Source organism: Arvicanthis niloticus, chromosome 23 (assembly GCF_011762505.2).
Source record: "Arvicanthis niloticus isolate mArvNil1 chromosome 23, mArvNil1.pat.X, whole genome shotgun sequence".
NCBI classification, from domain to species: domain Eukaryota; kingdom Metazoa; phylum Chordata; class Mammalia; order Rodentia; family Muridae; genus Arvicanthis; species Arvicanthis niloticus.
Genome location: NC_133430.1, coordinates 8,155,592 through 8,169,554, shown reverse-complemented (window position 1 = coordinate 8,169,554; position 13,963 = coordinate 8,155,592). Strand labels below are relative to the sequence as shown.

At 45.2% G+C, this 13,963-nt stretch overlaps 1 protein-coding gene across 3 annotated transcripts in view; it reads left to right on the top strand.

Annotated features, from left to right (window-relative positions):
- The first annotated feature begins 202 nt into the window (after window positions 1–202).
- Wdr20 (WD repeat domain 20) overlaps window positions 203–13,963 on the top strand; it is a 66,173-nt gene continuing 52,412 nt past the window's right edge. For 2 of the 3 annotated variants that reach the window (XM_076921136.1, XM_076921135.1), the window contains exon 1: window positions 203–665. In XM_076921136.1, coding sequence (XP_076777251.1) covers window positions 417–665 — 249 coding nt within the window. In that variant the 5' untranslated portion in view covers window positions 203–416. The remainder of the gene's footprint in view (window positions 666–13,963) is intronic. The other variant, XM_076921137.1, reaches the window with a different exon arrangement.

Genomic DNA, 13,963 nt, shown 5'->3' with positions numbered 1-13,963 from the left:
CCACTGCTCGCCTCAGGCTCCGCCGGGACCACCAGCCGGCCGAGGCCAAGGCGGCGTCCTCCCTTAGGGATAGGGTCCCGCTGCGAAGCTCCAGAGCGAGGGTCACAGTGTAATAGACGGGAAACCAGCACCTATGCTCCGTGCGCTCGCTCTGACCCGCACCGGGAGGGCGGCACCCAGGGGAGGAGTTTGCGCACGCCCCTCGGGGTGGAGCGCGCCAGGTGAGCGCGCGTGCGTAGTTGCACAGTAAACTAAGTCCGCCCCCTTCGCTTCGGCCCGCCTTCGTGGGGGCTGGCTCGCCAATGGGCGGGGCCGCGGAGAAGGGGGTGGGGAGTGGAGAGCGAGCGGCCGAGGACGGCGCCTGCGCGGTGGGCGTGATCCGGGCACTTAGGGCAGGATGAACGCTGCTTTCCAAGATGGCGACGGAGGGAGGAGGGAAGGAGATGAACGAGATTAAGACCCAATTCACCACCCGGGAAGGTCTGTACAAGCTGCTGCCGCACTCGGAGTACAGCCGGCCCAACCGGGTGCCCTTCAACTCGCAGGGATCCAACCCTGTCCGCGTCTCCTTCGTAAACCTCAACGACCAGTCTGGCAACGGCGACCGCCTCTGCTTCAATGTGGGCCGGGAGCTCTACTTCTATATCTACAAGGGGGTCCGCAAGGTACCGACCCGGGCGTCACCGGGGGCACGCCGGCGGCGCCGGCCGAGGCCGGGAGCTGGGCGGTGACAGCGAGGCCGGGGTGACCGGTGGGGGCAGCCGGCACTTGTACTTTTGAGTGGGCCGGTAACTCCGCTGAGGTACTCCGGAGGAGAGGGGGTTCAGGAGTGAGGCGCTGGCGGCAGCGCTGCCTCGAAGGGGAGGGGGCTCTGGAACCGGGTTAACCAGGTAGCGGAGATGCCCCGGGAGTAGCCGGTTGCCTCCCACGGCGGGGTCCGTCAGGTTCGGATACTGCCAGGGAGCGGGCCTGCGAGTCTCCGGAAGAGGTGCGGTGGCCGTGTTAGGTGGCCTCGCTTCCCGGGAGGCTCGGGAGTCCTGCCCCGGGTGAGAGAACCGGGACGCGAGGCGGCTTGGAAAAGGTCCGTAAGGCGGAACCGGGACAGGGAGGCGGAGGACTTGGAGACTAGGTCAGAAAGGACCTGCTCGGCACGCAGGGCTACTCCACCTGCTGCCGCACTGACACTTCTCCTGGTGTCAGCACTGTTTCCAAAAACCTTCCCGGGAGGACGGCTGTCATTGTCTCTGCGGAGGGAACCTTCTCCGGAAAGATTTTTGAAGAGGGTCATTCTGTCCCTTGCAGTGTAAGAGGGCTGAGTACTCAGAGTAGGGAGGTTGGGATAGTGTTTTCAATAAGCTAAGTTGCTTCAGAGGTGTTCTGTGTGAGCGTGCCTAGATTTATCTTGTCTAACGAGTCAGGCTATGTCCCAAACAAGGAGGGATAGGCCTTAAATGCTACTTTAAAGTAACCAGCCAAGAACTTAACAGTAATTCTGTGACGCATGCCATCGTGTTTTAAAATGTCTCGTTAAAAGCAGCAATTTATTGGCGCTTACTTTTTTTTGTCATTGGCAAAGTAACTGTGTCCCAAGAATTGCTTATTTTAACTTTTGACCATTGAGAGAGTGAGGAGACGAATGCATTTCATAGCACCTCCGATGGAATGTGGCAAGGTGATGGAAGATTCACTTATAAATGTTCAGTTAGTGGGAAAGTAAGTTGTTCATATTGAAGAGGACATGTTACCAGGGATGAATATATCCAAAGTCAGCTGCTGTTTGATGTTGCACTGTATGGCTAGGAGAACAGGGAAAGGGATAGTGGTATGCAAACGTAGCTTGTTTCTTTGGCCCAAGGTGAATCTTCTGACTTGTCTTTATACTTCTCAGTGTATTACCGAAGTGTTTGAAAAAAGCTGGTTAACTCTCCTCTCTCTTGGGATTGGGAAAGTATCCAGTGGTTTGAAGTGTAGGAATTGAAGTTTTAGTGCTGCTCTCAACTCTTGTTGACATTGGTGACCTTGGATACATGGGAAACTTTACGCTTTAAAAAGGGAGGGTTGCAGCGCACGTTATAATTCGTAAAAGCTGTAATGGCCATTAGAGTCCTGACACACTCAGGAGAGGTAAATTATAGTTAAAGCAAGCATTAAGAGTAACTGCCATCTCAACATTCCTGCTCTCACTGAAATACCAGATTTTTCTCTGGCAATAAATTTAAGCTTATGTTATCAATACCTACATTTGGGGACTTGAACAAAGGCTTAGTGGCTAAGAACTTGTACTGAGCTGGGGGGTGGTGGCGGCGCACGCCTTTAATCCCAGCACTTGGGAGGCAGAGGTGGGCGGATTTCTGAGTTCGAGGCCAGCCTGGTCTACAGAGTGAGTTCTAGGACAGCCAGGGCTACACACAGAAACCCTTTCTCGAAAAACCAAAAAAAAAAAAAAAAAAAAAAAAAAAAAAAAAAAAAAAAGAACTTGTACTGTTCCAGAGGACTCCAGTTCAGTTCCTAAAACCCATGTAACCCTGGAGTTACATGTAGTTGTAAGACTACTTACAACTACATGTAACTCCAGCTCCAGGGAATTGGATGTCCTTTTCTGGGTTCTGGGTATCCACTTACAGTTCACACAAATAAGTTTAAAAAATGAAACAACTCTTAAGAAAACTTATAGTTAGACCCTACCATAGTTGTACATCCTGCAATCCTAGCATTCAAATTGTGATTTTTTGTGACCAGCCAGGACTATAGTTGGCAAGTTTAGGGCCAACCTGTGCTACAATTAGCACATTTGAGGCAAGCATGGGCTATATGGTGGGGCCCTCTCTCAAGAAACAAAACAAAACCAGATGGGTGTGATAGCATACGCATTGACAGGTGGGATCTCTGTGAGTTCAAGACCAGCCTGCCCTACATAGAGTTTCAGGACAGCCAGGACTACGTAGTAAGAACTTATCTCAGAAAACAACTCCTTCAATCCGAAACCAACCAAACAAAAATGATGATGATGTAAAAATACAGCGTGCTTAGAAGTTAAATTCATGGGGTCTGGAAGATGGCTCAGTAGTTAGAGTACCTGGTGTTCTTCTGAGCCTAGATCGCAGCTCTCTCTTCAGGCAGCTCACAAACACCTGTGGTTACAGCAGTAGCACCTTCAAAGCCCTCTTCAAACCTTTGAGTACTTGCACATATGTGGCATTCACATGTGTATAAATAAATAAAAAATGTTTAAAAAGTTAAATTTACTGCTAGTGATTACTAGTTGAGGCATCGATTCCTTTCCCCCATTTTTGTATCTTGCCACCCCGACTCCCAACCCCCTTGGGTATGGACAGAACACCAGGGCCTTGGCTCCCTCACTGTGCTACACGTCCAGCCATTTTGGCCCATTCTCATGACACACTTCATCTGGATCTGGTAGCTCTGGTTTGCATAGAAAAAAGTATTTGCTTAGAAGTATCTTTATAATGATGTTCTAAGAGCTTTAAAAACTACACAAAGCCAGGCAGTGGTGGTGCACGCCTTTAATCCCAGCACTTGGTAGGCAGAGGCAGGCAGATTTCTGAGTTTGAGGCCAGCCTGGTTTACAGAGCGAGTTTCAGGACAGCCAGGGCTACACAGAGAAACCCTGTCTCGAAAAACCACAAACAAACAAATAAACATAAAAACGACACCAAACATTCTTTAAAACAAGTCTGATATACTTCCAGGTGGTGGCGGCATGCTTAATTCTAGCATTTGGGCTCAGAGGCAGGTGGATCTCGAGGCCAGCCTTGTCTACAGAGTTCCAGGATAGCCAGAACTATACAGAGAAAGCTTATCTCCAAAACAAAATAAAAAGCCAAAAAGCCCACCTCCCTAAAAACCCAAAACAAACTAAAACCAAGTCAGAAATGCATATATATTTCTTTCTCTGGTGATTTGAGTGCTGTGAACTTTGGGAGGGGTGTGTGAAATCTTACGTATCTTGTAGGATACATTTGTACTGTGGCAGACATTTAAACTCTTCTAGCTGGTGAAGGAAAGGTTTTCCTTCTATAAGTGAGTTTGTATTTGTTGTCATTCTGAATGTGTGACTTTTTGTTTATTTGATAAGGGCTCATATAGACCAGGCTAGCCTTAAACTTGGCGAAGCAGAGGATGATTTTAAACTCCTGATTTTCCTTGCCTGACCCTTTCAGTTTCTAGGATTATAAGTATGTGTCACCAGGATGGCCTAATAATAGTAACTTTTTGTGTTTCTGATTTTAAAATAGAGCTAATAACTTGCCCTGTATGCTGGCTTGGGAGGGTTGAGAATTTGTATCAACAAAGCAGACAAACAAAATAGGTATCGTTAGTCATTATTCTAGGAAACCAGAATTTACTTTTAGGGGTAAGTAGCAAGTAGGTCTTTTACATTTTTCACAGTTGGCTATTTTGATATATTTTTGTGTTCTACTTTTTTCTTCAAGGAATATGGTGTGCATGTGTGCATGCATGCATGCATGTGCAGGGGATAAAACCCAAGGGCCTCATAATACATGCTAAGCAAGCACTCTTCCACTGAGTCGTATCCCCAGCCCAAGGCATATAAAGTTTTCAATTATTGGGATCACCTAGAAGCCCTAATGTGGGTGAGATTTAAAACCAGATTAAACACTTGTGTAAAGTGAGTGGTATTGTTTGTTTTTGTTTGGTACTGCTAAGAATTGAACCCAGGGCCTTAAAATGGTACTGAGCAAACTCTGCCACTGAGCTAGTCATCTGTTGCCTTCGTTCCCCAAGTTATTATTTGAGACAAGGTTTTCCCATATAGCCCAGGCTGACCTTGAGTTTGTGTTTTGCCTCTATAAATTCTGGGCTTATAGGGATTCTTGAACTTTGTGTATGTGTACTCTTTCCTCAGAGAAAGCAGCATGGGGCCCTGAGGGAATGGAGCGTTGGGGAGGTAGTCTAATATTGAGGAGTATAATATTGACTCTTTCAAATGCATAGTGGTCAGAGCATTTGATGGGACTGAGAGTATATGTAATTTCATCTCCCTCAGAAAACCAAGGCTAGAGAAAAGATGCAAATGTTTATTAGTATTCTTCATTATAAGGAAAATGAAGCCCATCTGAGCATAAAATATTTGTTTTAGACTAATCAGGCTTTTCAGTCTAAGGACACCAGTGTACATACTCTAGGCACTAAGAACTTGCCCAGTGTTGGGTTACTCATTGTCTCACTCTCTATCTCTGACTGGCCTGGAACACACAGCAATCCTCTTGCCTCTGCCTCCCCACATGAAAGTGTTGGGTTTAAAATGTGAACCACCATGCCCAGCTTCACTGAAATCTATGTCTGTCATAACGAGGGAGATTTCTTATGTAAGTTTGTGATATGTTTTGCTTACTAAAGACAGTATGAACATCAGTATTATATTGCACTAATCATTTCAACAAAAATTTGAGTGACTACCGTAATACTAGTAATATTGAGCAGGATGCTATGAAGATTAGAAAGGCACCCAAAACTTGAATTTCTAGCTTTAAAACATTATGACATTTATTATCATTTAAAAAGATTGTTTTAGGAAAACAATGCCCAGGTGGCTGTTTCTGCTTGGACCTGCTCTTTTATGCAGATAATTTTACATAAATGTGATTGGTCTCCATTCAGATCTCAGTTTAGCCATCATTTCCTCCGCAAATCCTTCTGTGAACTCACTGGTTAGATAAGTTCCCCCAGCTGCCCTCCAGGTGTTCTCGGGGCACCCTGTTCTTTGCCTTCCTGACATTTTCTCAGTTTTTAATTGCCTGTGATAATGTCTCTATAGAGAGAGCTTCCTTACAACAGAGATGTGACTTTTCCTGCTGCCTTCTCATTGACCGGGCAGTTAGTTCATCACTAAGGACCTTGCTGTCTTTTCTATTGAGGTGAATGACTCAAGAAGCTTTGTTTGTCTAACAGGCTGCACCTCTATAAAGATTCCCAAGAAGCTAAGAAATGTCCAAGTTTGAGTCTAAAAGTAACACGGGTCGTTTTTAGTAGTTCATACCTTTACATTTTATTTTGTTGTTTTTTGAGACATGGTTTCTCTGTGTAGTCCTGGCTATCCTGGAACTTGCTTTGTAGACCAGGCTGGCCTCAGAGATCTCCCTGCCTTTGCCTCCCAAGCGCTGGGATCAAAGGTGTGCACCACCATGCCCAGATTCTTTACAAAAAGTATTTTAGTATTACTAATTGGTAATAAAGTATTAACTTTCTTTTTTCTTTTTTTTAAAAGATTTATTTATTTTATGTATGTGAGTATACTGTTGATCTCTTTCTTCAGACACACCAAAACAGGGTATCAGATCCCATTACAGATGGTTGTTGTGAGCCACCATGTGGCTGCCGGGAACTGAACTCCACCTCTAGAAGAGCACTCAGTGCTCTTTTATCACTGAGCCATCTCTCCAGATTTGAAGTTTTAACTTTCCTAAAATTGCAAGTAAGAGACAGTGAGTATTAGAGAGTAAACCGTTGCTACAAATTACTTTGTTGTTTTTGAGACAGAGTTTTACTTTGTAGCCCAGGCAGGCCTCCAGGCTTATTCAGTAGATCAGGATGGCCTGGAACTCAGAGATCTGCCTCCCCAGTGCTGAGCTGAAAGAGGCATGTCACCACACCTGGCTTGCAGACTGCTTTTGATCTATTGCTATCAAACCACACCACCTATAATACTCAGGAACAGTTATGTTAAAATTGTGGTCAGTGGGGCATGGTCTTGCACTCCTGGAATAGCAGCAATCGGAAGGGGAGACAAGAGGATCAGGATTTCATAGCCACCTTGGATACATAAGACTGTCTTAAAAAGCCAAACCAAACCAAATCAGCTGTAGTCAGAATGACTGAGCATGCAGACTAAACATCCTTGCTCCTTTCTCCACCATCTCAGACTCCACGCTGCTTAGGGATATTACTGATGTGATTCCTATGGGGCGGTATATATTAGATGGCTCTAAGGCTTGTTAGCTCTTAAGGTTGTATGATTCTGGACTCAATCTTTTATCCATTCATCCATCCATCCATTCCAGCCCCCTCTTCTAGTCCCACCCTCATACTTCCCTCAACCCCAACCCTTTTTTTTTTTTTTTTTTTTTTTTTTTTTTTTTTAGAAGGGGAGGCCCCCATGGGTACCATTCCCCCATGGGTACTACCCCCCAGCACATCAAGTTGCAGCAGGACTAAATGCATCCTTTACCACTGAGGCCAGACAAGGCAGCCCAGCTAGGGAAAAGGGGTCCAAAGGCAGGCAACAGAGTCAGAGACAGTCCCCACTCCAATTGTTAGGGGACCTACATGAAACCCTAGCTACACATCTACAAATGTGTAGGCGACCTAGGTCTGGCCCATGCATGGTCTTTAGTTGGTGGTTCAGTCTCTGTGAGACTCCTTGGGCCCAGGTTAGTTAATTCTGAAAGTCTTCTTGTGGTGTCCTTGAACTCTCCAACTCCTTCAGTCCTTCCCCTGACTCTTCCACAAGATTCTCTGAGCTCTAAGCTCCGCCTCTTGTTTGGCTGTGGGTCTCTGCATCTGTTTCTATCAGCTGCTGGATGACACCTCTCAGGAGACAGTTATGTTAGGTTCCTGTCTGCAAGCACAGCAGAGTATCATTAATAGTGTCAGGGGTTGGCTCTCTCCCATGGGATGGGGCTCAAGTTGGGCCAGTGATTGTCTATTCCCTCAATCTCTGCATTCTCAAATAAATAAATAAATATTTATTTTTATGTGTGTCCATATTTTGCATACATGTATGTCTGTGGAAGGTTGCTAGATGCTCTGGAACTGGAGTAGGAGTTACAGATAGCTGTGAGCTGCCATGTGGGTGCTGGGAATTGAACCCAAGTCTTCTGGAAGAGCAGCCAGTGCCTCAACAATGGAGCCATTACTCCAGCCCTCCATACTCAAATTTAAAAGTGAAAATAAATAAATTCTTTTTCTTTCTTTCTTTCTTTCTTTCTTTCTTTCTTTCTTTCTTTTTTTTTTTTTTTTTTTAAATTTTCCCAAGACAAGAGTTTCTCTGTGTAGCCCTGGCTGTCCTGGAACTTGCTTTATAGACTAGGCTGGCCTCGAACTTAGAGATCTTCCTGCCTCTGCCTCTTGAGCGCTGGGATTAAAGGTGTGTGTGACTACTTTTGTAGTTTCTTTGCCCAGCTTTTGTAGTTTCTTAAATTTAAATTTGGTGGGGTATTTGCAAAAGCAAGCTGAAAATACCATGATTTGTAGGTCTTTATGCTGGCTGAGGTTTATACTTAACATGCTTCATAGAAGTTGGGGCCAAAAGAGCCAGTTATGACCACTTAATTTTATCAGAGGAAGATGGGGGGAGGATAGGCCGATTGGAAGAAGATGAACATTTTGTCGTATAGTGTCAAAAGCTGCAGGACTGCCTGTGCCTGCTGGTGACATTGGGAGAGAACATGTCAGTGAGCTAGACGTCAGACACCATGCTCAAACCCTTTCTCCCTCCCTCCTTTCCCTGCCTTCTCTCCCCTCAGTGGTTTTCTTTTTCTATAGGGAATTGAATGTAAGGCCTCAAGCACACTGGGCAAGCATTCTACCACTGAACTGTATTCCTGCCCTTTTAAAGTTCTGGGTTCAAAAACTGCTTTTTAGATTTATTCAAGTGTATTGAGAAGTTTGCCAGCATATGTGTGTGTGCACCATGTGTGTGCCTGGTACCCGTGGAGGCTGTCAGATCCTCTGGAACTGGAGTCACAGATGGTTGTGAACAATCATGTGGGTGCTGAGAATTGAAACTTGGTCCTCTTTTAGGGCAACAAATAATTTTTGAGTCAAGGTCTTAGTAATTTGTCTAGGTTGTTTGTTTCAGGATTTTGTGTGTGTGTGTGTGTGTGTGTGTGTGTGTGTGTGTGTGTGTAGCCCTGGCTGTCCTAGAACTTGATCTGTAGACCAGGCTGGTGCCTTGAACTCAGAGACCCAATGCTTCTGCCTCCCAAGTGCTGGGATTAAGTATTTTAAAAAAATTAAATTTTATGGTTGTTGTTTAAGGCAGTAAAGGGGGAAGATGGGAGAGGGACAAGAAGTGTGCTGTGTAGCCCAGGCTGGCCTAGAGCTCCTGGCTATCCTTCCACCTTAACTTCCTGGGTGCTGGGATGATAGGTATGTACCATCACACCTGGCTTCTTTTCAGAAATTGTGTACATAAGCTAGTAGGGCATGAGTTGGCCTAGCTGAGTGGCAGAGGACCTCTGTCTCCATTAAGAACTACGTACTGACTTCTGAGCTAGTGATTAGGTATCTTGCATCCTGAGTGGAAAGCACCTTAGTTATTATTTAGAGTAGAGAGTACTTAATCTCTCTAGTAGATTGAACTCTTGAATCTTTTGAACTCAAATAGGAGGCTAGCAATTAATGATCTATGGGGAGATTTGAGCAGCAATAAAAAGCATACAGTGGGCTGGAGAGATGGCTTTATGGTCAAATACATTTTTATAATTTTGTGTTAATATATGTGTGTATTTATGTGTTCATCTGAGTGTGCATCTGTTTGGACCAGAGGTCAGCATTGGGTGTCTTAATTCATTATTTTGTTCATTTTTATTTACTTATTTTGATTTTTTTCAAGACAGGGTCTCCCTTTTTAACAACCCTGTTCTGGAACTCTGTAGTCTAGGCTGGCCTTGAGTTCAAAGATCTGCCTGCCCCTGCCTCTCAAGTACTGGGAAGAAATGCATGTGTTACCATGTCCAGCTTTTATCTTATTTTTTGAGGTGTTTCTTTCACTGAACCTGGAGTTTGCTGGTTGTGCTAGATGGTTGGCAACACCGGGGATCCTTCTGTCTCTACCTTCCTGGTGCTGGATAACAGGTGCAGCTGCTACACCCAGTCTTTTACCAAGTGCTGCTTGTCTGAACTCAGACTGCTTGCATAGTGAGCAGCTGTGCTTACTGACTGAGTGAGTTCCCTAACTTACTAACTGGGTCTTACTTGCTTGCTTTTTTGAGTCAGGGTTTCTCTTTGTAGCCCTGGCTGTCCTGGAACTTCTCTGTAGACTAGGTTGTAACTGAGCCATTTTTACAGTCCTTGTTTTTGTAGAGTTTTGAGCCACAGTTAACCAGTTTAACTAGTTGTGATTCTCCAAGGTTTATATAAGAGAGTAATTACTTGTATTTTAATAGTGATGAAATTTAATGGACTTTTTTGGAAATAAAAGAAGAAAATTGAAGTGTGCTACAAAAAAGAGTTGCTGGGTTGATTCATTGGTGCTTTATGGGTTAGATACCTGAGTGTTTTGTAATACGTGACAGGAAACTCACTTAAAGGGATGGATTGGAGTCTATTGAGAAAACTGACTAGGGACTAGGTCTATTTGCTAAGATTCACTTGGTTCTGCTTTCCAAGGCCAATCTGCTGTAGCCACATGGTGAGGCTCTCTGGATCACACCCGTTAGAGTGAGACCAGTATTCTCAGAAGAATGAGATTATTTCTTAGAAGCCTCTTTGATTTACTGTCCCAACTTGGATTACTGACCCATTTCTGATGAGTCTGGAAATGCACATCATTCCAGTCTTGGCTAAGCCACTCCTTTAAATTAGATATTTCCCTGATTGCTCTGGAGATCACTCTGGAACTGGGAAATGCCATACCAGGTAGGAAAATGGTCTGCAGACAGATACTGATGAGGCAACCAGGGGAGACTTGAGCTACACTGAGGGTCTTGTGGTGAACCCAGTGCCCTGGGTCTGGCACACTTGGTCCTATCTGCTCTGCAGGCCCACCCTGCACTCCTCTCCCTCTTCAGCTTCTATGACTCTTCTGCCGCTTCACATAACCTGCACGGTTTCGTTTTTGCCTTGTCCCCTTAAGCCTGACCTCAAGGGCAGAAACCATATTTTATTTGTCCATATCCATTACACTGCTAGTACATAGTAAACACATTGTTTTTACTTTTATTGTTAAATTTTTATTTACTTACCCATCTATGTCCTTTGAGATAGGATCTCAGTATGTACCCTAGGCTGGCTCAGATTTGAGACAATTCTGCAGGCTCACACCTTTAATTCTAGCACTCAGGAGGTAGAGGCAGGGTGATCTCTGTGAATTTGAGGCCAGACAGGGACACAGAGACCCTGGTCTCAATAAATGAACAAAGAAAGAAGGAAAGAAAGAAAAGAATTGGTTTAAGTTATAGTCCTCTGAGGACCCTCTTGAATGACCCAGGTAATCTGTCTGCTCTCTTCATCAGCTGTGTGTGCTGTGTTACCTGTCATTGTGGAGGTACGCTTACCAGCCCCTTTTGCATGGGTTGAGAGACTTTTAGAAGTCAGTCAGTGGTCTGGCTTCTTGTACTATTCAGCATCTTCTGGGCTAACCCAGTAGAAAGCAGTCAGTATTTCGTTTAGTGTTCTGAATGCCTGAAGCTCTCTTTGTCATTTTGTGTTCCTCATCTGGGAGTCTTGGGTGGGATAGGAGGTGGAGAAGTCCATACTTGACCTTCCAGAAAAAATACTTCTTTCCTGTTAATTATAGGATTATACAACTGCTTTTGTTCCCCCTCCTCAAATTCTGATGTAGGTGTACATGTAGCTAGCAAGATTGAAGGCAGTATTATCTCACCTAACTAAACAGTCGCTGTTGTCCTCTGGGCTTCCTTGACATACCCAACAGTGTGTGTTTCCATGAGCTCAGGGCAGAGGTGGAGCAGCTTCTCAGAGCCTGAAGCTCAGTCCTGTCACCCTCTTGATGGACATTTAGAACTTGTCTTTTTAGACCGACCCTCCCTCCCTCCCTCCCTCCCTCCCTCCCTCCCTCCCTCCCTCCCTTCTTTCCTCTTCTTGGTTTTTGAGACAGGGTTCTCTGTGTAGCTCTGCCTGGCCTGGAACTCAGAAGCACCCACCTGCCTCTGCCTTCTGAGTGTTGGGATTAAAGGCATGGCCACCACTTCCAGCTCACTTTTCTTTCTCTTGGGTTTGCTCTGATTTCTTGGTTGCCTCTGCTTGTTATAAACTTCTTTGCCTGTCTCAGCCAGCCTCTGTGGTTTCATTTTTCCTGCCTGGCTGTCAAGCACGGTGGCTGCTTGGTTCTGTGGTTTCTGTAGCCACCCTGTAGTCCCAGTCTACCTCTGGCATGGCCCATTACAGTGACATTCAGGGTCTCACCATCAGCTGGAGTATTTCAGCTGCAGTGAATTCATAAGCCATTACCTGTTTCCTCTAGTGTGGCTTAGGCCCTCGGGGTCACACTCAACATGGCCCTGGTGTTCAACTTGTCATCCAATCCACCCAGTTCACTCAGCTTCTCAGCAACGTTTGTTGCCATTGTTCACTTATTAATTTTACATTTTTATGTATTTTAGTTTGTGTTTAGTGGGACATGGACATGCCACACAGCATGCATGCTTGTTAGAGAACAATTTGTGAGAGTTGATACTTTCTTTCCACCAGGTGGTTTCTGGAGACTGAACTTAGGTCATTAGGCTGGGCCTTAAACGTCCCCCTTAGCTGTTGAGCTGTCTTACCTGTGTGTTTATGTATTTATTACTTTTAAGCCAGGCACTTGCTATATATCCCTCAGGCTAGCCTTGAACCTTGTATGTATTCCAAGCTGTTCCTGAACTCTGTCCTCTTGCCTGCCTCAGCTGCCTGTGTCCTGGGATAACAGGTGTATTTCACTTTGGTTTGTCTTAACACTTTAAATTCTGACTTTGTTTCTATTATTGGCTCTCTCGCTCTTTCTCTCTCTCTCTCTCTCTCTCTCTCTCTCTCTCTCTCTCTCTCTCTCTCTCCCCCCCCCCCCGTGTGTCTGTGTGTGTGTGTGTGTGATATGTGCAGTGGTGTGTGTTTGGAGGTCAGAGGGTAACTTTCAGGAATTGGTTCTCTCTTTTCTGTCCTGTGGGTTTCATATCAGGGATAGCACTCAGGACCTCAAGCCTGTGCAGCAAGCACTTTAACCTGTCGGTTCACCTCACCCACCCTGTCCTGACATTTGACCTTTCTGGTCCACGTGTCTCTCTGGCTTCTTGTCGTGGTTCATTTTCTACTGCCTGGGTTTAGCTGTTGTTTCCTCAGTGCCTTAGCCTTCTTCATTTCTTTCTCAATTCCATTTCTCAGCTGCATGTGAAATCATATTTCCTTTTTGTTCCTAAAATAGTTTGTTTTATGCCTTTTTCCCTGGGAAAATGTATCTATTACAGTATAAATGAACCTAGTGGGTATTTCTGTGAGAGCACAAATCAGTTAGGGCAATTAAAACTTGAACTAACATATGCTCCGGCCAAGACCGGCCTCACTCACCTTCAGCTGTAGATCTTCTTTCTTGATAGGGAGCAGCTTTGGCAGTTCCTTCTCCAGGTCCTGATGCCATCTGCTTCCCGGGCCCTAAACGGAGCCGTCTCTGTAAAAGTGGCTTCCCTCCTGGCCGGCAGCATCCCATCCGACCTGCTCCAGATCTCTGCTTTGCCTCAGGTGGCTGTTAGGCCCTGTCACTGGCTTGAGCTTTACCTTCCTCATTGAGATTTTTTTCCCTCCCAAATAGATTTACAAGACTTGCCCATTAAATGTTCTTTTCAGTGGTGGTTGGTAGTGCTTAGGAGGCAGAGGCAGAGAGAGGCAGGTGGATATCTGTGAGTTTGAATTCAAGGCCAGCCTGGTCTGTAAAGTGAGTTTCAGAACAGCCAAGGCTATACAGAGAAACCAGAAAAAATGTTTTCCAAGTTCAGTGTGGTGACTAATGCTTACAGTCTCAATACCTAGGAGGCTGAGGCAGGAGGATTGTTGCATGTTAAATTCCAGATTGGGCCACATAGGAAGATCCTGTCTCTCCCTTCCCTACCTCTTACTCCCAATGCTCAGGTCGGTTTTCTGTTTTTTAGTTTGTTCTCTTTATTCCTTTGGTTTTCTTTTTCTTTTGTGTTCATTTCCTGTGTGGATGTCTGTGTGAGGGTTACAGACAGATATGAGCTGCCACATGGGTGCTGGGAATTGAGCCCAG